The sequence below is a fragment of the Silurus aristotelis genome (assembly GCF_946808225.1).
Source record: "Silurus aristotelis genome assembly, chromosome: 24".
NCBI lineage: Eukaryota > Metazoa > Chordata > Actinopteri > Siluriformes > Siluridae > Silurus > Silurus aristotelis.
The window spans coordinates 1,366,143-1,388,910 of NC_139597.1; the positions used below are offsets into that span (position 1 = coordinate 1,366,143).

Here is a 22,768-nt window from a genome sequence, read left to right on the forward strand (position 1 = left end):
TAGGGTCTCTGTGTAGGGTCTATATGAAGGGTCTGTATTAAGGGTTTGTGTGTAGGGTCTGTATGTAGGGTCTTTATGTAGGGTCTGTATGAAGGGTCTGTATGTAGGGTCTGTGTGTAGGGTCTGTATGAAGGGTCTGTGTGTAGGGTCTGTATGTAGGGTCTGTGTGTAGGGTCTGTATGTAGGGTCTGTATGAAGGGTCTGTCTGTAGGGTCTGTATGTAGGGTCTGTATGAAGGGTCTGTATGAAGGGTCTGTATGAAGGGTCTGTATGCAGGGTCTGTATGCAGGGTCTGTATGTAGGGTCTTTATGAAGGGTCTATGTGTAGGGTCTGTATTAAGGGTGTATAAAGGATCATTATTGTAGTTTTTTAGTGTACATGCACTTCAATGTTGCATTTTTGTTCATAGTAAATACACAATAATACAAAGGCATAAAAGATTGTAGAAAGACTCGACTTCCCCTTCTATAAATAAGCTTTATTTCCAAAAAAATAACCCCTACAAAGAAATACAGGAGAAAATAACGGATCATTTACAGGTAGGTATACAGGTAAAACAGGAAGTCCTGCTCAGGGCTGTGCTTCAAATCACCCAGTAAACAAGGAGTTAACCTCCAGGCCACACCCCCAAACCCAGCACAGGAAAAGTCTTTCAGACAGAAAAATGGGAAAGAAACCCTATGATTAGTGTTTTTACATTCTGCACTTGTATCTGATGTATAACGTATAAAACCCGGATTAAACCCCTGATCGTGGAATGTGTCGCGTTTGTACGGAGCTACAGGTGTTTCTAGTCGTTTCTATGGAGAGGGAAAAGACGCTAAAAACATAAATACGAAGGAATGAAAGATCGTTAGGATTTTTTTTTTTTTTTTACATCACGGCGATGACAGGAAGAACATTGAGATCTGTGCTTTAGATTCCAAAGTCGCTCGTTTCCATGGCGACGCACATGACCGGAAAATTGTTACGACAGCTTGAAGTTAGCGTAACACCTTTAAACACTACTTTATTAGAAGTCAGAACTGAGAGGACGATGTGAAGAATTTGTAGCTCAATCACATTAAAAAGCAACTAATCAGGAAACGGCGACGTCTCCACCTGCCTCCAATCTTGTCGTCCTTTAATTTCACTCAGAGGCGTTTTAGATTTCTTTTAATCAGTGTGTCCTTTTTTGCTAAAATCTAATTCTGCACCTTTCATTTCCAAAAGTGAAAGATGATGGAATGATGGAATTCTAGAACGTGTGAAAACGTCTACAAGTGGGCGGAGACTTTAAACCCGATGATGGACAGGTAGAGACACCTGATGGGCTGCCGCTTTAATTAGATAAAAAAAATAATAATAATCACAAACGAGTATTAAAACGGGCCTTAAAAATCACTGAGCGCCGCTTTAATTCCATTTATTATAATGCAAAGTATAAGCAGAGTTTCCCAAAGATCAGATACGAAATAAACAGCGTTTTCTGATAAATATTTTTATATCTCACCATCTGTAGGAACCCACAGCTGGAACCCACAGCTGGTAAAAGTCCTGTTTTCTGTAGATCAATAGTTTGTAGTTGGCTGGAATGTGGGCGTGTGTAAACACATTCTACATAATGACAGGTTTGTTTCTAGCCCCTGTGATAGTGTTGAATTTGGCAGTGAGAGGTTTTGGCCTCTTGGATGAAACTCCACGAGGAAGACTTTGGCAAATTAGCTAAAAATATATACATTATTATAAAAAAAGGGGGAAATAAAAAGTTTGCCCTGTTTGTAGGTCAGTATGTATCGTGTAACTGTTGATCTCTAATGGAGATCTTGCTCTCTCTCTCACAGATATCCCCCCAGACAGAGCAGCAGCAGGGCGTGGATGGTCAGTAAGTACAGGGACACGAGCAGTGGAGTCCTCTGACGGGAACAGAAGGCTCCTCGGAGCGATCGGCCCAATCCGGGACCTCCACTCCGGCTCTGAAACACAAACACAACTTCATCATCATCATCATCATCATGAGGAACCAGTGAGTTCCTGTTCTCACGTCCCTTAATCACGAGAGGTTTATTACTTACCCGAGTCACAGCGCCCTCAGGTGGCTCAATCAGCACGGCCGTCTCAGAGTGCGGTCCAGAGAGCCACTGATCCTGTGTGTATCTGCGCACAGACACAAACACGTACTTAATAAAGGGGATACATTATAAATTGCTAAGAGTTAAAACCTTTTGCAAAAAGTAAGCATATCTTATAAATTTGTGGAATAAAGTCTGAGTCTGTCTCGTCTATTTCACCTGTCTGTCTGTCTGTCTGTCTGTTTCACCTGTCTGTCTCTCACATCTCTTTTATCTGTGTCTCACATCTGTCTGCATCACTCTCAACTGTCTGTGTGTCTGTACATCACTCTCATCTCATCACATATTTTATCTATTTCTCTGTCTGTCTGTCAGTCTGTCTCATATCAGATAGCAGACAGAAAGTGATGTCACTCTGAGATTGAGGTCGCACCGTTTGAGATGATCCTGTGCTGCCGAGAGTTGCACCTGAACTCTGAGTCTCAACTCCATCTCCTCATCCAACCTGACACACACACACACACACACACACACACACACACACACACACACACACACACACACACACACACACACACACACACACACACACACACACACGTTATTGGTAAACAACCAACTGTTCATCATTACATTTAATGTAACTATAACTGACTTTAAAGTGATACCTGTTCTGGAGAAGGACACACTCTGCCTTATAGTCCTCCCTATGCCCCAGGGGACCTCCGGGGGCACTGTCTTCTGCCATTCTGCCCTAAAAATATGTCAGGAAATATATAGTCAATACTCAATTAAAGTCAAGAATTACTATTATTCTAATTGAAACAGGTAAAAGCTAATTAAGGCTAATAATATATAGATAATGATATAATTTATACAGTATTATAATAAGCAGAAAGTCAGTTCCCCTCACCTGTCTGTGTGTTTGGTGTTCCTGCAGTAGTTTTGGTTCTGATAATCGTGCCTCCTCCAGCATGGCACTGAGATGGCGTATCTGCTGGTCACGCTCAGAAAGCGTTGCTAAAGTTTGCTTCCTCAGAGTCTCTGCTTGAGCCTGCAAGTCGCTATGCTCCAGCCTGCAGGGGGCGATACATTGAGCAGTGGTGGGTTTCAGAAAACGAATAGCTTACACAAGGTGCTTCCCATCAGCCTGGTGTGTGGTGTGCAAACATTAAACCATACATACTTAGGTTGTTACCCCTGGCAACTATAACTACTAAAAATAAACAACCCCAAGCTACTGATTGATTGAATGCGAGTGCTATAAAAATATCACTAGAACTTCCTCTTACTTGAGCATCTCCAAATCCTGCCTGTCTCTCTCCTGCTGTGTATCTCTCCCTTGTAGGAGAACAGTCGTCCTTTTCTCCATCTCTAACATCTTCTTCCTTTCCTGCTCCAGGATCTCGGTGAGGCTCGCGAGCTCTCCGGATCCCAGTCGGTCCAGTTCGTCTTGTTGCATCTGCAGCTGTTCCAGCTGTTACAGAAAGAGATCAACTCAGGGTGAGAACTGAATTATGGGACTGCTTAAATCATGTGTCCCCAAACTACGGCCTTACATTTGGAACGGCCCTCTGAACAATGCCAGACTCATATATAGAAAATTTTAAATCTATGTTTTACTCATATCATATCTGTATTTAGTAATAAAGGATGGGTTTCAAACTAAAATGTCCCTTAGTTATTAATAAAGGATAATAAAGAGGTACCGATATTGATCGCTGGAACTATTGGCAAAAGTTAATACAGATAGTTTTTCCGGCTTCCGGTCTGCTGTCATTACAAGTGCACCCTCTAGTGGCGAATCACTGACACCACGTGCTGTTTCTTACACGAGACTGCACGAAGAGCGCAATATTTATTATTTATATTAAATGTTTGGTAGAATTATGCATAATTTAGTAAATGTTTTGATTTTAATAGCAATAGATATGAAAAAAATTTCATTATAATAGTAATAATGCTCTTTTAATAGGCGATATATCTGCTAAAATGTATCGCTTATGTATCTGTACGGTGCAGAACAAAATAATCAACTAATCTGGCATTAGGTGGCAAAACATATACATTAAAACTCAAACAAATCTCCACAATAATACTAATAACTATTATTATAATAATATTATAATACTTCAATCAGGTCAAGACTAAAAAAATACTGCCTACAATTCTAAAGTTGGCATTAAAACTTAGATACCATTCTATCACGGTCATTCTGGAGTGCAGAGAGGGCATTCTTCAGACTCCACACTTCCCCAGTCGTGCTGCTAGGTGGCGCAGAGGAGCTTCCCGACTGGTGACCCTGTTCCATGCGAAGGCGCAGTTCCTTCACTTCATTGATGGCCTCGTCACGTGAATCCTGCAAAGAAGCCATGGCTTGGCCAAAGGCCTGGTTCTGAGCTCGTAGCTGAGCTGCTGCTTCTTTCTCGGTTAGCAACCTCTGCTCCATTTCCATCAAGTCTCTGGCCAACTCGGCCACCCTCTCCTCAGCCGTCTCGGTCTCCGTCCGAAGAATGCCGCCCTCCCAGCGCAGTTCTTTCAACTCCTTACTGTGGGCTGCATATGCCTCCCTTTCAGAAACCAGCATTTCCTCCAGGGAGCTGATCTTCTTCCCGGCTGCCTGAAGCTGCTCCCTTAGTTTCTCTACTTCTGCCCCAGGAGCATCATGGAGCACTGCTTCGACTTTTCCAGACTGGCTCAAAAGCTCACGTTCCACTGCAGGTCCTTTTTTTACCAAAGCTTCTTTTTCCAGGATCTCCATCCTAGCCTGGAAACCTTCTCTCTCTTTTTCTAAGGCACTGATACGTTCAAGCTGAACCGAAAGCAGCTTCTTATGCTGAGAGTCCTTCAGAGACAGAACCTGCTTTAGCTCATCTCGGTAGCCATGGAGTTGGGCGTGTAGTTTGGCGTTTTCCGCATTGAGGTCGTCGCGTTGGGCCAGAAGGGCACGGAGCTCCTCCTTCAAGCCGTTGTTTTCTGTAGCAGCTTCTTGAATGAGACCGTCCTTTTCCATCATGACCTGAAAATGGAAGAATCAGTCAGACTCCAATACAGACTCTGAAAAGCTCTGAAATGAAAATAAACAAAACCGTACCTGGAGGTGTCGCTCCTCTAACTGCTTGTATTGGTTTAGTACCCTGTCCCGATCATCCTGTAGGGATCCCATAGCCTTCGTAAAAGAGTCCAGGCGAGCTTTGCTTTGACTCGCTTCCTCCTCAGTCTTACAAAGCCTCTCCTCAAGATCTCGCACGACTGCTCTTCTCTCCTCCAGCTGACTCTCCGCTCCTTCTGCCCTGCTCTCGGCTTCCTTCCTGGCCTCCTCTGCAGCCTACAGGGGGCAGAACAAAATCATGATATGAAGAACAATATGGCACAGAGTTTTTCTGGACTGATACACTTATAAAACAGCGAATACCTGAGTGACGGCGTGTTCCTTCTCTCCAAGGAGCTCCACTTCCCTTTTCTGCTTCTCAGCCAACTCTGCCTGAAGAGTGTCTGTAAGGGTTTTAGAGGAACGCAGGTCTGTCTCTAGTTGCTCCAGGTTCAAGCACAACCTTCGTTCTTCTGATTCACGCTCCTTAAGTTCAGCCCTGACTTGATTGGCGTCGCTCTGAAGTTTGTCGACTGCTTCTTCTAGGGCTTTAGCTCGATGGCGGAGACCTTCTGCCTCAGTTTCCAGAGAAGTGAGCTGAGACCGTGTCTGGGACAAAGAGCTTTCGGTTTGAGACAGTTTCTGAAATAGCTCATCTCTTTCTTTTTCCAGAATGGTCAGAGATTGGTTGTGCTTTTTCTCTGCTTCGGATAACTGTAGCTGCCACTGCTCTTCTGCTTTCTGCAACCTGAAAACAAACACAAGATCATAATTAATAGTTTGCCATGAATAATAATAAAAGATCGTTAGTAATTGTGAAAGAAAATGATCTAATCAAAAAACAAACCTCTCCAGTAAACTGTGCATCTGCTCTTTCTGTGCCGTCTCCTTCTGAAGTCGCTCAGAAACATCCTTAGCTCTGTTTTCGGCTTCCTGCAGTTCAGCCTCTTTTCCCTGGAGGGCGCTGTGGAACCGGTTCTCCCACTGCTTAGCTTCATCCAGAACGCGGTCGCGGTCGTCCTGCAGTGAAGACATGGAGCGCGAAAAGGCGGCCAATCGTGCTAGCGATTCGTCCAGACGTGCTTGAGTCTCCCGGGCATATTTCTCTGCAGCATCTGCAATATTCTTAGCCACCAGCGTTGCCTCTTCTTCTCGTTCTCTGTCTCGGTAGGCCTGCTCCAACTGAAGCTCCATCTGTTTTAGCTCTGCTCCCAAGCGATATCTCACCTCATCCAGCGTTCGCTCAGCTTCGGACTTCAACTCAGCCTCCCGTCGATGAAGAAGTTGCTCGGAGGCTACCTTCTCAGCAAGTGCCTGGCTCACCTCACTCTGAGCGATATCCAGCTTCCCTTTATACGTTGCCAACTCTGTTTCAAGTCTGCGTCTCTCTTCTTCGAGCTTTGCCATCTCCTGCCGAGCTGCATCGAGCTCCTTAGACACCTCATCTCTACCCAACAGAAGAGTCTTAGCTTCCCGATCGAGTATACTGATACGTTCTTGGTACTGGATGCAGTCTTTTTGCATCTGTCGGACCTCCAGCTGTTTCTCCCTCAGCAGCTCCTCAAGCTGACGTGTTCGGCTCTGGCTAGCTTCCTTTACCCTCTTCACTGATTTTAGTTTCTGCTCAAGTTCTCTTTGTAGACCCGCTTCTGCTTCTGCTTCAGCTCTTTCTCTCTGGGCCTGTCTTTTATCTTCCTCAAGCCTGGCTGCTCGATCCCTTTCTCCTGCCAGCATGGCCTCCAACTCGGCTTGTTCCCTCTGCACTTTCTCCAGTTCTCGCTGGAGTTCTGCAAGGCAATCTCGGCTGTCGGCTGCCTCCTGTTGGTAACCTGCAATACTGCCATTGACCTGCGCTAGCTGGTTCATCAGTCGCTCTTCCAGGTCATCCTTCTCAACCTCGAGACTTTTGCGAAGTTCCTGAAGCTGATTTTCCTTCTTTGTGCACTCTTCCTTTAGACTCTGCTCTCTTTCTGCAGACTCCAGAAGATTCTGCTTAAGGGAACACACCTCTGCATTAAGCAAAGATTCCTGCTCTATTCTGGTTCCCATCGTTACTTCAAGTCCTTTGTGAGTCACCTGTAGCTGGGATTCACTATTAGAGCCCTCCTCCATCAACTTTTTCTCTCGTTCCCGAGACTCCTGGAGATGTTTCCTTAGAGAAGATAGCTCTTCATTAAGCAATGATTCTTGTTCAAGTCTGGTTCTTTTCTCATCTTCAAGAGCTGCTTGTAGTTCTTTCAGCTTGCTCTCTGTTATCTCAAGGGCCACCTCCATTTCCTTCCGCTGCTCAACGGTTTCTACATGTTGGCTTTCATCCCTTTTAGCTATTACTTCTGAAGCCTCTTGTTCAGATTTGGTTCCCCCAGAGTTAACTGGTTGCATCAACAAATTATACCCTCTGGAAAAGCTACCACCTTCCTGGTTTTCAGGTAAAACCGCACGCAAATGCTGCACCACATGTTCCTCAACGTTTTCTGAAGAACCAACATCCAAAAGTCTGCCATTCTTTTTATCCATTTCATGATCCAGCTGTTGTTTCAGATTTTCAGTTTCCTTCTCCAAAGAATGTCGATCAGCTTCTAATGAATCAAATTTAGCTTTCAAAGATTCCAACTCATTCTTTACTTCCTCAAGTTCCTGCTCCAAACCTGGGTCATGTTCTTTGGTTCCTTTCTTTTCTATTTCTTCTCTAAGTTTCTCATTCTCCTCTTCTAGTTCCATAATTTTCTGATGTTTTGTCTTGGCGAACTTTCGCATTTTCTCTTTCACAACATCGATTTCCTTCTGAGCTTCGTTCGCTACCTTCTCAGCCTCGAGTTTGGCTGCCTCGTGAGCTCGTGCTTTAGCCGCCGATTCTTGTCTCTCCTGCCTTGCAGCTTCCAGCACTCTTCTAACCCGTTCAGCTTCATCGCTTATGTTCTCGTATGACTTCAGTAAGGTTTCGTACTCCTCCTTCATGCCTTGCACCTTCTCTTCCCACCGCCTAGATGCCTGTTCGGCTTCTTCTGTGGCGCTATCAGCTTGGCGCTTGTACGTTTCTTTTTCGTTTAGAAGACCATCCATTGCTAGCTTAAGGCTTTCACAAGTGGCACCAAGACTCTGGTTCTCCAGCAAAGTCCTATCCACTTCTTCAATTAGTTTGTTTTTCTCCATGCTTAGATTGCTCAGATTTGCCTCAACAGCTGAAATCTTTGCTAGCAGCTCCGATCTCGACTTGTCGGCTCTGCTTAGCTCTTCTTTTAAAGTTTGGTTTTCTTTGAGAACTTCCTTCCGTGACACCAGAGCAGCCTGAAATTTGCGCTGTAGCTGCTGAAACTTGGCATTGTTATCTTTTTCTTCCTCCTGCTTCAGTGGGATTTCTGCTTCTAGCTTTTGACTCCTCTCTTGCTCAGCTTTCAGTCCATTTTGCAAAGATGCAATCAGCTGATCTTTTTCCAGAACAGTCTCCTGCATCTTCTGCAGAAGGAAACTCTGCTCACTCAGCTGCTGGCTTAGGTCAATGATCTCATCATTTTTGTTTTTAAGGAACTGCTTAAACTCATCTACCTCTGCCTGAAGAGCTACAACGGGAGATTCTGCGTCGGACATGTTTTTCCTGACCACAGAAGCAGCCTCCTCCACTTCAGCCTTTAACATCTCTGCATGGGCCTCCGCTTGCTCACACTTTGTCCTCAAATCGTCCAGTTCTTCTGAAAGCGCATCAATCTGTTTCTCTTTAGCCCTCAATGTCTCCAGCTCCTTGCTGAGCTCCAGCAACTCGGTCTCCTTGAGTGACAGAGCTGCCTGGCTTTCTCGCAGCTGGTTCTCCAGATCCACATGGGCAGCTTGTTCAGACTTTACTAGGTCTTGGAGAGAATTTTCCTCCCGCTCATGATTTCCTGATGTGGTTTGTGGTTCCTGCTCGGCAGCTGATTCTTTTTGACTGATTTCAGGATCAGATGTGGTGAAGTCAACCCAGTCCTCTTGACCCCAATCTCCTGACCCTATGTTCTCCACATTCTCAGTTGGAGTCTCAGCCATTTTTGTTACATTCACAAGCTTTTCTTGATCTCCTGGTTCCCTTGACTCCACAAGATGTTCCAGTTCTTTTACACGTTTTAGTAGCTCGGCGTTCTCGTCCTCCTTAGCTTCAGACCGTTCTAGGAGAACATTGTACTCTTTTTTCTGCTGCCTAAGCTGTTCACGATGATGCCGATCTTTTTCCTTCGCCTTGTGCAGAGTGTCTTTGCGAGAGCCCGTGGCCTCGTGGAGCTTTTTCTGCAACAAATCAAGCTCAGATTCCATGTTGGTGACCTGTGACTGGAGTTTGGTGTTCTCTTCTTGAACTTGCCTTATGATTTGTTCATGTTCAGCGAGTGCTTTAGCCTCTTCTACAAGGCGTTGGATTTCTACATGTGCCTCAGCCAGTGCTTGATCTTGGCTCAGCATTTTCTGTTCCAGCAAACTTAAGGCTTCTTCTTTGGAAGTCAAGGACTGTCTCGTTTCTTCTAATTGTGCTTCAAGATTCTGTAGTTCCTGTTCTTTTTCTCCATCCTCAAAGCTAACATCTTCCTCTTGGTGTACTTTTTCTTTTAAACTGCCTGCTTCCTTCTCAAACTTAGCAATCTTTTTCATCAACTCTTTACGTTTCACTAAGGCCGCCTGCAACTTTCGCTTCACCTGTTCCCCATCTGTCTTCATGGTGGCTATTTGAGCAACCAGGTTCTGATTCTCCTTTTGCAAAACTACCAAGTCCTCACTTTCATCAGCTGTCTTATCTGCCTTCACTTTCTGCTGGTCAGCCCAGGTTTTTTCAAGTTCCATCATCTGCTCCTTTAGCATTTTGACCTCGCTAGATATCGCAAACTTTTCCTCACCTGCATGGAGCAGTTTGGCAGTCATGCTCTCACTGAGTTCCATCATCTCCTGCTCTTTCAGTGACAGAGACTGATGCAAATTTTCAAGCTCCGTGGTCTTGCCAAGGAGAGCAGCTTTATCTTTCTCAGCCTCCTCAGAAAGTTGTTGAATCCTTGCCTCCATTGTGATGACTTTCTCCTCCAGTTCTGAGGACACAAGTTCTCTATTTTCCAACTGTGCACCCAGCATCCGAGCTTGACCACCTTCTTCAGCCAGTTTCTCCTGAATCTCTTTAAGATCTGCCTGCAACAACTGGATCGTCTGATCTTTGGAGAAAGCCTCCTTTTGCAAGATCTCCAGTTGCACCTCAAGAACTTCCTTCTGTTTCTCTTTCTCTACAGCGTTTTGCTCTGCTTTTCTACAAATCTCATCTCGAACTTCAAGCAAGTCTTTTTCATATCTTAACGCCTTTGCTTCTGCTTCATCTTTAACAACAGTAAGTAACTTCAGTTCCTCTTCCAGAAGGTGTACCTTCTCCTGGGACTCAGCAGCTGAATCCTTCATTTGTTGAAGTTCACCCAGGAGTTCGCTGTATGTTTTCTGGAGTTCCTGTGGAAAAGCCTGATCAGGACTGGAATCAGCATTCAGCAAGTTTTCTTCCTGCTGGTGTTGTTGAATCTGAACAGTTTTCTGGATAACCATGGATGACTCTACTTTTACCATCGAGCATGTCGATGTGACCTGCTCTTCACTAGTTTCTTCCCAGGACTGGGTGGACAGTTGAAGAGCATTTAGATCCTGAATTTGTTGAGGCCACTCTTGACTTGCATCTGGATTAATAGCTTCTAGAAGTGTCCAGCTGCTATGAGCAACTTCTGAGTCTGTGCTAGTCACCATCTCATCTGAGGAAGCTTCCTTTAACTCTACAGGTGACTCAGGTTGTGGTCCGGTCTTCTCAGGACTGCTCTCGTTGTCGGCAGACGACACGACCGACGTAGACAGTGCAGACGTTTCAGAATCTACCGCAATCAGTGTCGTGTCTTCCTCTGAAACATCTTCAACACCAGGTTGAGCTCCAGAACTGTCAGGCATGGCAGGAACGTTTGCATCGTTCTGAGAGTCTGAGGTTTCATCCTGTGAAATCTTCAGGTTCTGCAACTCGCTGAATGCCAAGCGTTCCCTGAGGGCAACAAGTTCCTTCTCTTGCTCCAATAGCTGTTGTTCCAGAGCTGAGAACTTCTCAGAACTGTGTTCATCTGCACCTTTGGTTGGGAAAATCACATCAAAATCTTATCAAAAACAATCCTGAAGAGAAATAACACCTAATCGCATCAATGTTTGGAATTCAAATACACAATGTTTTTACAAATGTGGATCAGCTGAGGAGAACTAGCAGGGCTTTTAATCGCACGTCCTCACCTGAACAGGAAGTGGAGGATTACAATGATTCATATTCACTTCATGATTGGATTATGGGTAATCTGGAAAAGCCCAGGGGAGGCCCAGTGTATATAAATACAGGTAGTTCCCTGACCTACGATGGAGATGTGTTCTGATAACTCCATGGTAATTTAAAGTGGAGACATGATTAGCGTACCCAGGAGTCTGGAAGAATAGTGATCAGTAAGGGGTAGTGTACCGTCATTTATTGAAAAACTTCATTATAATTCAGCAAAACAAAGCACTTTACAGTAGCGTACCGTAAAGTTTACAGTATATATGACTGTATATATGTACATGGTTGTGAGTGGAAGCGATGCTGATTAAAAGCGAAGACACAAGAACTGAAATTGGGCTTTGAAACACTAAAAATAACACCGCTGGAGAGTGAGGCATCTCACGTGTGAGATGTGTATATAAAAGACCTGCAGCACGAGGGGGGAAAGTCTACTTGGTTGCCTTCCAACTCGTGAAGACAAACACACTCACCTTCTGCTTTATCCAAATCCCTGACAGACAGTTCAGTCACCTGCTCTCCCACTGGCTCCTCAGTAACCTAGAACACACACACCGACTTTAGAAACTCACAGTGTGAACATGTTTATCACCAGCGTTATATTTATTTATATATATTTATAATTCACGGCTCAGAAAATTTGCAGGTTCTTATTTGAATTCTAACAGCAAGTTGTGGATTATCTTGAAATTCACGGTAATTTTTATACGTTTTTTAAAAACACGATTGTATTAAAGTAACGTCAAGAAGAGTTCACTAAAGTACCATAGGGGCTGCGGGGGTGCATCCAGAATTAGATTTACAGAATTCGGAATTATATATAAACATAATCCACTATTCACACTAACCCTGGTGTGTGTGTGTGTGTGTGTGTGTGTGTGTGTGTGTGTGGGTGTGTGTGTGTGAGAATATTGGATTGTGATTGGATGGAAGGGGTTCAGGTGTGAATAGTTGATTGTGATTGGCTGGAAGGAGTTCAGGTGTGAATAGTAGATTGTAATTGGCTGGAAGGAGTTCAGGTGTGAATAGTGGATTGTAATTGGCTGGAAGGAGTTCAGGTGTGAATAGTGGCTTGTGATTGGCTGGAAGGAGTTCAGGTGTGAATAGTAGATTGTAATTGGCTGGAAGGAGTTCAGGTGTGAATAGTGGATTGTAATTGGCTGGAAGGAGTTCAGGTGTGAATAGTGGCTTGTGATTGGCTGGAAGGAGTTCAGGTGTGAATAGTGGCTTGTGATTGGCTGGAAGGAGTTTAGGTGTGAATAGTGGATTGTAATTGGCTGGAAGGAGTTCAGGTGTGAATAGAGGATTGTGATTGGCTGGAAGGAGTTCAGGTGTGAATAGTAGATTGTGGTTGGCTGGAAGGAGTTCAGGTGTGAATAGTAGATTGTGATTGGCTGGAAGGAGTTCAGGTGTGAATAGTGGATTGTGATTGGCTGGAAGGAGTTCAGGTGTGAATAGTGGATTGTGATTGGCTGGAAGGAGTTCAGGTGTGAACAGTGGATTGTGATTGGCTGGAGGGAGTTCAGGTGTGAATAGTGGATTGTGATTGGCTGGAGGGAGTTCAGGTGAAAATAGTGGATTGTGATTGGATGGAGGTTCAGGTGTGAGTTCAGAGTTTTGAACACATGTCTCGTTGAATCTAAATGAATGTTGTTTATAAACACCGGTAACCATAGTAACATCCAGTTCCAGTTCCATCCAGAGTGAGACGGCGATTGTACACGTTTCCTAATGACCTCACTGATCTCCATGGAGGAGTTTAGCATGTGATGGAACTTCTATGGTGAATAATCTTCTGGCTCTACTATATCTGTGCGAGACTCGGAGCAGCAGAATTGGAGCTATAATCATTCGTATATAAAACAAGAGAATGGAGCGTTATTTTAAAGCGTTCAGTCAGAACTCCTGAAAGTGCTCATGGTATAAGATGATTATCCACGGTTACGTGTGAGATCTTACACCATTAAAATGCTCAGGATTGTCCACTCGATATGTTCTAAAGACGCGTGGAGTGTGGAATAGCTCAGGGATGAAGGCCAGTAGAGGATTATCAACACTCTGACCCGAGTCTCAGATACATCATTACCTGATTACGGCTCTGATATCTCCTCACCTGACGCTCAGACAGCTGCTGCTCGAGCTCCCGAATCCTGCCTGCTGCCTCCTCGGCATCTGCCGTGCTTTTATCCAGCTGTTCTGTAAACATGATGGTAAATTTGGTTTTTCATCTCAGTGGTAGGAACCCCCCCCTTAATAATTAAATAAACTCTCCATCTAGGATGTTCTTCTGCCTTTATACCTTGTAGCGTTTCTATGGTAACGCTGATTTGAGTCATCCGCTGGTCTCTCTCCTGATGTTCTGCTCTCATGTCGTCGAATCTTGCTTCCAAAACATGCAGAACCTGAGTAGGATCTCCTGGGACGTCCGTCTCTACCTCGGATCCTTCACTGCTGAGAGAGTAAAGTCCTTTCCAGAGCTTCTCCAGCGCTTGCTTGGCTCGTACCCCGGCTTCCTGCTCCTCTTTTTCTGTGTCCAGCCTCTCTCTGAGGGACGTGAGCTCCATCTGCAGCCTCTCCAGCTCCTCTCTCTCAGTCCGCATCGCTTCCTCTCTTTCCCTCTCCACCTCATCGAGCTTCTCCTGCAAGTGGTGCAGCTCATCCACTCGACGTTCAACCTCGACCTCCAGCTTCTCCGTCACTTCCTGTCTCTGTTTCTCAGAAGCTTCAAGGTCGGCTCGCAGCGTGCGTAGCTCCGCCCCCATGGTAGCATCTTCCTTGTTTTCTTTACTCAAATGTTCATCCAGACTTGCTTTCACTTGCTCCAGCTCAGATGTCTTCAAAGACAATTCTGCCTCCAGAACCATCATGGTCTGCTCTTTCTCCCTCTCCAGAGCCTCCAGATTGCTCCTCAAAGCCTGGAGTTGTTCCTCAGCATGCGCAGAAGACTGCTCCTTTTCCTGTTCTCGGAGTTTGTGGACCTCAGCCAACTCCTGCTCCATCTGTCTGAACTGTGCGGTCAGAATCTAGACGAGAAACGGAATGATAAGGAGAACGTTGCGAGGTTGCAAGGAACCTGAGAAGAAACTTTATTTTGAACCTGTTTCTGTTGATCTGCACTGTTCAGCTCCTGCTGTAACATTTCCAGGACTTCCGAACGAGAGCGCAGGGACTCCTCCAGCTCCTCGATCCTCCTCTGGGAATCACGCAGAGCCTTCAGATTCAATAATAAAAAAAAGGATCAGTGTGAATTGTGCAGGTTCTTGGAATCCTCAAAAGCTCTAAGGGTGAACCAAGTGCCTATGAGAGATCACCTGATGCAGCTCAGCATCGTTCGAGGCCTGGGTGTTGATCTGAAGAAGCTCCTTCTCCTGCTTTTGGATTTGCTCCTGAAACCGAACATCTTTGTCCTTCACTACAGCCTGCAGAACTCCAACCTGGGGTGAGAAGATCAGAAAAAAAAAGTTTCTTCTCTAAAATTATAGACCAAGGCAGAAATATTTAGAAGAAGACTAGCTCTGAGAAGATGCACTATATGGTCAAAAGTTTGTGGACACCTAAACATAATTTTGGTATGTGTTTGGCATCTTTTCGAACATCTCATTCCACATTTAATCTCCATTCTCTGGTATAATAAGCGCCACTCTTCTGGGAAGATTGGAGATTGATTCAGAAAACGAGATTAACGAGAACGTTAATCAAACATGCAGTGTATTCCAGCATCTTCCTTGTGTTTTTTGGTTGATCTTTCGGGACGTGACCAAGCCGCAGTGCTGAAGAAATGCAGCCTGATTCGTTTACAGGAAAAGTCAACAAAACAGAATGCTAGAGTTCACTCTGATTCAGACTGGACGTGCATGAATGATCCTCAGAGCAGTGAGAAGCTCATCCTGCACAGACTCATGTCCTGGAGAGAAATAATAATGTGAATATATGTGGGTAAAGGACGCACCTGTTCTGCATGCTCCTCCTCCTTCTCTTTAATTCGCTGCTCAGCGACTCTTAGCTGCTCTCGCAGGCTCTGATTGGACGATTCCTCCTCACTTAATTTCTCTTTTAACTTCCGGAGTTCCTCCTCCGAACCAGCAGGCATCGTGAAAGAGCTCTCTGTATTCTAAACACACACACACACACACACACACACACACACACACACACACACACACACACACACACCATTCACCATCACACACGGACATTCACCATCACACACACACCGACATCATTCACCATTACACACACACCGACATCATTCACCATTACACACACACCGACATCATTCACCATTACACACACACCGACATCATTCACCATCACACACACACCGACATTCACCATCACACACACACCGACATCATTCACCACATCATTCACCATCACACACACACCGACATTCACCAACACACACACACCGACATTCACCAACACACACACACCGACATTCACCATCACACACACCGACGACATTCACCATCACACACACACACCGACATCATTCACCATTACACACACACCGACATCATTCACCATTACACACACACCGACATCATTCACCATCACACACACACCGACATCATTCACCATCACACACACACCGACATTCACCATCACACACACACCGACATTCACCATCACACACACACCGACATCATTCACCATCACACACACACACCGACATTCACCAACACACACACACACCGACATTCACCAACACACACACACACCGACATTCACCAACACACACACACCGACATTCACCATCACACACACCGACGACATTCACCATCACACACACACACACCGACATTCACCATTACCTGACTGGTGTTGAGTCCCTCTTCTCCCTTCAGTTCAATGATTTGTTTATTTAGAGCAGCCATTTTAGCTTTCGCCTGCAGTTTCAGTTTGGTGAACTTTGCCTCACCCTGCTCTTTCTCCTCCTATAAACACACACACACACACACGCACGCACGCACGCACGCACACGGTTACATCAAAACAAAGGACCTCAGATCAAAGATAATTTCTGATATTAGACTTTTTAGAACATTCCAGATGTTCCCGATACACATGGTTATTTCTCACCTTGAGCAGTTTCTCGGATCTGGCCAGCTGACCGTCCTTCTCTCTGATGAGATCTTTAAGCTGAACCACCAGCTGTTCTGTCTGAGCCAGTCGCTCCAGGATCTCATCTGAAGCACCCAAGACATCTGAGGAGACGTCAGGGCCAGACAACAACCGGGGAACCAAGCCATCCTGCACATGCCAGAAATACAGAACTGTGAACGATCTTAAACATCTCTGTGATTCAAAATTATGTGATGGTGAATGTCGGTGTGTGTGTGTGACGGTGAATGTCGGTGTGTGTGTGTGACGGTGAATGTCGGTGTGTGTGTGACGGTGAATGTCGGTGTGTGTGTGACGGTGAATGTCGGTGTGTGTGTGACGGTGAATGTCGGTGTGTGTGTGTGACGGTGAATGTCGGTGTGTGTGTGACGGTGAATGTCGGTGTGTGTGTGACGGTGAATGTCGGTGTGTGTGTGACGGTGAATGTCGGTGTGTGTGTGACGGTGAATGGTGGTGTGTGTGTGACGGTGAATGGTGGTGTGCGTGTGTGACGGTGAATGGTGGTGTGCGTGTGTGATGGTGAATGGTGGTGTGCGTGTGTGATGGTGAATGGTGGTGTGCGTGTGTGATGGTGAATGGTGGTGTGCGTGTGTGATGGTGAATGGTGGTGTGCGTGTGTGATGGTGAATGGTGGTGTGCGTGTGTGATGGTGAATGGTGGTGTGCGTGTGTGATGGTGAATGGTGGTGTGTGTGTGTGATGGTGAATGGTGGTGTGTGTGTGTGATGGTGAATGGTGGTGTGTGTGTGTGATGGTGAATGGTGGTGTGTGTGTGTGATGGTGAATGGTGGTGTGTGTGTGTGATGGTGAATGGTGGTGTGTGTGTGTGATGGTGAATGGTGGTGTGTGTGTGTGATGGTGAATGGTGGTGTGTGTGTGTGATGGTGAATGGTGGTGTGTGTGTGTGATGGTGAATGGTGGTGTGTGTGTGTGATGGTGAATGGTGGTGTGTGTGTGTGATGGTGAATGGTGGTGTGTGTGTGTGATGGTGAATGGTGGTGTGTGTGTGTGATGGTGAATGGTGGTGTGTGTGTGTGATGGTGAATGGTGGTGTGTGTGTGTGATGGTGAATGGTGGTGTGTGTGTGTGATGGTGAATGGTGGTGTGTGTGTGATGGTGAATGGTGGTGTGTGTGTGATGGTGAATGGTGGTGTGTGTGTGATATTGAATGGTGGTGTGTGTGTGATGGTGAATGGTGGTGTGTGTGTGATGGTGAATGGTGGTGTGTGTGTGATGGTGAATGGTGGTGTGTGTGTGATGGTGAATGGTGGTGTGTGTGTGATGGTGAATGGTGGTGTGTGTGTGATGGTGAATGGTGGTGTGTGTGTGATGGTGAATGGTGGTGTGTGTGTGATGGTGAATGGTGGTGTGTGTGTGATGGTGAATGGTGGTGTGTGTGTGATGGTGAATGGTGGTGTGCGTGTGTGATGGTGAATGGTGGTGTGCGTGTGTGATGGTGAATGGTGGTGTGCGTGTGTGATGGTGAATGGTGGTGTGCGTGTGTGATGGTGAATGGTGGTGTGCGTGTGTGATGGTGAATGGTGGTGTGCGTGTGTGATGGTGAATGGTGGTGTGCGTGTGTGATGGTGAATGGTGGTGTGCGTGTGTGATGGTGAATGGTGGTGTGCGTGTGTGATGGTGAATGGTGGTGTGCGTGTGTGATGGTGAATGGTGGTGTGCGTGTGTGATGGTGAATGGTGGTGTGCGTGTGTGATGGTGAATGGTGGTGTGCGTGTGTGATGGTGAATGGTGGTGTGCGTGTGTGATGGTGAATGGTGGTGTGTGTGTGATGGTGAATGGTGGTGTGTGTGTGATGGTGAATGGTGGTGTGTGTGTGATGGTGAATGGTGGTGTGTGTGTGATGGTGAATAGTGGTGTGTGTGTGATGGTGAATAGTGGTGTGTGTGTGATGGTGAATAGTGGTGTGTGTGTGTGATGGTGAATAGTGGTGTGTGTGTGATGGTGAATAGTGGTGTGTGTGTGATGGTGAATAGTGGTGTGTGTGTGATGGTGAATGGTGGTGTGTGTGTGATGGTGAATGGTGGTGTGTGTGTGATGGTGAATGGTGGTGTGTGTGTGATGGTGAATGTTGGTGTGTGTGATGGTGAATGTTGGTGTGTGTGTGTGTGATGGTGAATAGTGGTGTGTGTGTGATGGTGAATGGTGGTGTGTGTGTGATGGTGAATAGTGGTGTGTGTGTGATGGTGAATGGTGGTGTGTGTGTGATGGTGAATGGTGGTGTGTGTGTGATGGTGAATGGTGGTGTGTGTGTGATGGTGAATGGTGGTGTGTGTGTGATGGTGAATGTTGGTGTGTGTGATGGTGAATGTTGGTGTGTGTGTGTGTGATGGTGAATAGTGGTGTGTGTGTGATGGTGAATGGTGGTGTGTGTGTGATGGTGAATGGTGGTGTGTGTGTGATGGTGAATGGTGGTGTGTGTGTGATGGTGAATGGTGGTGTGTGTGTGATGGTGAATGGTGGTGTGTGTGTGATGGTGAATGGTGGTGTGTGTGTGATGGTGAATGGTGGTGTGTGTGTGATGGTAAATGTTGGTGTGTGTGATGGTGAATGGTGGTGTGTGTGTGTGATGGTGAATAGTGGTGTGTGTGTGATGGTGAATGGTGGTGTGTGTGTGATGGTAAGTGTTGGTGTGCGTGATGGTGAATGTTGGTGTGTGTGTGATGGTGAATGTTGGTGTGTGTGTGATGGTGAATGTTGGTGTGTGTGTGATGGTGAATGTTGGTGTGTGTGTGATGGTGAATGTCGGTGTTTAAATTTTTTCTCCACCATTATTCTCAATCAATTTTGTCCTTCCTTGTATCTGTATGGAGCGTCTCTCTCTCTCTCTCTCTCTCTCTCTCTCTCTCTCTCTCTCTCTCTCTCTCCAGTCATGTGAGAAATATCTGTCCCTACATGACCTTGAGTTTATCAGAACACAAGAAATGAAGAAGAATAAATACAGGAACTTGTTTGGGTTTTGGAAAAATTATTTCCTGCTGAAGGAACATTTCGTTAAATAAATATGACTTGAGGAAACAGTGTGTGTGTGTGTGTGTGTGTGTGTGTGTGTGTGTGTATGTGTGTGTGTATGTGTGTGTGTGTGTGTGGGTGTGTGTGTGTGTGTGTGTGTGTGTGTTGTAATAAAAAGGTCTCTCCATGTCCTAAACACTGTACAGGTGGAGAACATGTACCTGAGGATCAGCTTCATCACCATGTTGCTCCTCTCCAGATAACTCCTGAAGGACGGAGGTCACGCCTTGGGTCAGCCGGCTAAACATGGCCGCCCTGCCAGCAGAAAAAAACAATTATAATATATTTAAAAGAATGACAATTTCTCCGATTTCTAGAAACGTGTTAAAATGGGGGGGGGGGGGCAGTGAGTTGCAAAGAGAGAGAGGGTCTGGGTGCCAATAGTTTTCAGCAGCACAGCAGATCGGCTTCAGGTTCAACCTGTACACAGCTAATGAGTGTATACACACATTTACTTACTCTCTTACTTACACACTTACACACACACACACACACACAGGTAAACCGGATTTAAAGCCTCTACAGCATCCGCCAATCACGTTGCCGAGTTGCTGCTGCCTAATCAATATTCATGAGTTAAACCCGGAAGCGGTGCGTCATGAAATCAGATGCTCAAGAAGTGCAGAAAGACATAGTGGAGAATAGGAGCCGCCTGCGCATGCGCCGTGCTGTTTTCTCTCTCTTCCCCCCCCCCCTCACACACATACAACAAGCAGAACGAGATTAATGAAGCAACACTGCGATCTCGCGCAGCTCCTGAAAAACACCTGAAAGCTGAAGGGAAGCGTGAAGTGATGAGACGAGCTGCTGAGGAATGTTTAACCGGTTCTGTCCACCAGGGTCGTGTGGATTAGTGCACAGAGTCTCTGATCATCATCATCATCATCATCATCACACACTCACGGTGCCATTAAACCCACCTGCTGTGGATCCTCCTCAGGTGAGTAAACGCTGCTGTTAGCGGACTCTATGATAAATGTGTCGTGTTTGGGGTTTGTGAGCAGAGCCACATCACCAAAACATCCCGGAAACCACACACTCTCTCAGCGCTGATTGGCCTGCGCAGGGGCAAGGGAGCGTCTACAAATTACAGTCTGAAAACAAGAGGTGAGGGAGCGTCTACAAATTACAGTCTGAAAACAAGAGGTGAGGGAGCGTCTACAAATTACAGTCTGAAAACAAGAGGTGAGGGAGTGTCAACAAATTATAACCCCAAACCCGAAACGAAGAGAATGTCTATAAATTATAACCTTAATCCTGAAACAAAGAGGAGAGTGTCTACAAATTACAACCCCAAACCCGAAACGAAGAGGCAAGTAACTTCTACAAATTACAAACCTGAAACAGTACTGTGCTGTGTACTCTGAACTGTGGCATCTGTACCGTGGGCACCGAAACCCTAAAACGAAGAGGTTGCGCGATCATCTACAACTTCCATCCTCAAACGTGAAGCGAAGGCGCATCTAAATATTATAACTTAAAAAGTAAAATAAAATCAAAGAAGGGAGGGAACGTCTACCAATTAGAAACTCAATTAAAAAAAAAACAGTTATGTCTACAAAATACAAACCTGAATCTAAAAGAGGAGGAAGTGTCTAAATTACAGTCTGATAACAAGAGGTGAGGGAGTGTCTACAAATTATAAACCTGAAACAAAAACGGGGCAGCGCATCTATATGTTGCAACCGCAAACCTTAAAAGAACAGGTGGAGCGACTGTCTGCAAATTACAACCTCTAATCTGAAACATTTATGCCTACAAATTATAAACTTAAATCAAAGGGGGGGGGGGTGTATATATCTTACAGTCTGAAATTTGGTGAGAGTGCATCTTCATATTACATCCTTAAATCTGAGAAGAGGGGGACGAGAGCATCTACAAACTACAATCTTAAAACTGAAACAAAGAAGGGAGAGAGTGTTTATAAGTTCCATCCTTAAATCTAAACTGAAGAGTCGAGAAAGCATCTACATATTAATAACTTAAATCTGAAATGAAGAGGGGAGGGAGAGTCTGCAAATTACAACCTCAAATCTGAAAAGAAGAGGACAGGGATCATTTATAAGGTACAGTTTCATACCTGAAAGAAGAGGCAGGGGAGGATCTACAAATAACAACCCAAAACCTGCAAAGAATAGGCGAGGGGGCATCTGCAAATTACAACCCAAACCTGAAATGAAAAGAGAGATCGTCTACAAATTACAACCTCAAACTTGAAAAGAAGAAGGGAGGGAATGTTTATAAGTTACAAAATAAAATCTGAGATTAAGAGCAGAGGAAACGTGCACAAATTATAACCTCACATCTAAAACATTTTAGTTTACAGATTAAACCTAAAACGAAGAAGGGAGGGCGCATCTATATGTTACAACCTCATCCCTGAAACAAAGTGTCTACAAATTATAACCTCAAACTTGAAATAAAGAGTCTTCGTCTATTATCCGATTTGTCTATAAGTTACAACTTATAAGAACAATAACAACTTCAAACCTAAAACAATGTGTTGAGGAAACTTCAAATGACAACTACAAATATAAAGGTAACACAAAACCTCAACAAGCTAGAACCAGAGATCTGAAAAATAAATAACCCACCAGGGAGCGTCTACAAACGTACAACCCCGAATCTGTATAGTGTTAGTGTACATTTAGTTTACACAGGTTAATTATGTAGTATTACAAAAAATGATATACTAATGTCTGTGTTTCTCCTTTCATTTTGTTTTCAGGATGCTTCATGATTGGCCCCGCCTCCTTCTTCTCCTGTTCTGTATCTGAATGGAAAAGGTATGTTTTTGCTGAGCTGTGATTATCCTTATTTTATTTTTGCTTTAAAATAAATTTCATATATATTTTTCTATTAATCTTCTCATCCTATTATCATGTTATTATTCCCATTGATCTGATTATTCTTTTCTTATTCTGTCTTTTTTTTTATTACTTGGATAAACTTGTTCATCACAGACATTATATATCTAAAGACTGTCCCTGTTTTTTATTTCACCAGAATGAAAAGCAAGTGATCCCAGCTGAAGATGCTGAAAGTCTCACTGGTTCTATTAATACAGAACCACAACCCAGAGAAAAGAGATGAGAGGGCGAGAGAGCGTCTACAAATTACAGCCTCAAACCTGAAATGAAAAGGCAAAGAAGCATCTCCAAATGACAAAAAATAAACCTG

The 22,768-nt window shown here is 44.9% G+C and overlaps 1 protein-coding gene across 3 annotated transcripts; it reads right to left on the reverse strand.

The window, feature by feature from the left end:
* Positions 1 to 458: 458 nt before the first annotated feature.
* Positions 459 to 20,730, reverse strand: golgb1 (golgin B1). Of its 3 annotated transcripts, none has more exons than XM_083528970.1 (20): positions 20,492 to 20,730; positions 19,750 to 19,843; positions 16,518 to 16,688; positions 16,250 to 16,372; positions 15,385 to 15,546; positions 14,747 to 14,869; positions 14,533 to 14,646; positions 13,735 to 14,458; positions 13,549 to 13,631; positions 11,909 to 11,975; positions 5,991 to 11,241; positions 5,468 to 5,891; positions 5,147 to 5,380; positions 4,250 to 5,071; positions 3,345 to 3,529; positions 2,966 to 3,128; positions 2,721 to 2,806; positions 2,486 to 2,557; positions 2,056 to 2,137; positions 459 to 1,956 (listed from the first exon to the last, which is right to left on the reverse strand). In XM_083528970.1, exons 1-20 carry the CDS (start codon positions 20,497 to 20,499, stop codon positions 1,819 to 1,821), a joined length of 9,126 nt encoding a protein of 3,041 aa, XP_083385096.1. In that variant the 5' UTR covers positions 20,500 to 20,730; the 3' UTR covers positions 459 to 1,818. The 3 variants fall into 3 exon arrangements, with proteins under 3 accessions (XP_083385096.1, XP_083385097.1, XP_083385098.1); XM_083528971.1 differs by having other exon boundaries at positions 20,509 to 20,728; XM_083528972.1 differs by lacking the exons at positions 19,750 to 19,843; positions 20,492 to 20,730 and adding an exon at positions 19,346 to 19,434.
* Positions 20,731 to 22,768: the final 2,038 nt, after the last annotated feature.

Excerpts from the sequence above, each read along its gene's own strand:
- golgb1 (XM_083528970.1), bottom strand. Across the intron at positions 14,647-14,746 it reads ACGATGCTGAGCTGCATCAG|GCTCTGCGTGATTCCCAGAG; the intron begins GTGATCTCTCAT and ends TTGAATCTGAAG. Across the intron at positions 2,807-2,965 it reads AACACCAAACACACAGACAG|GGCAGAATGGCAGAAGACAG; the intron begins GTGAGGGGAACT and ends ACATATTTTTAG.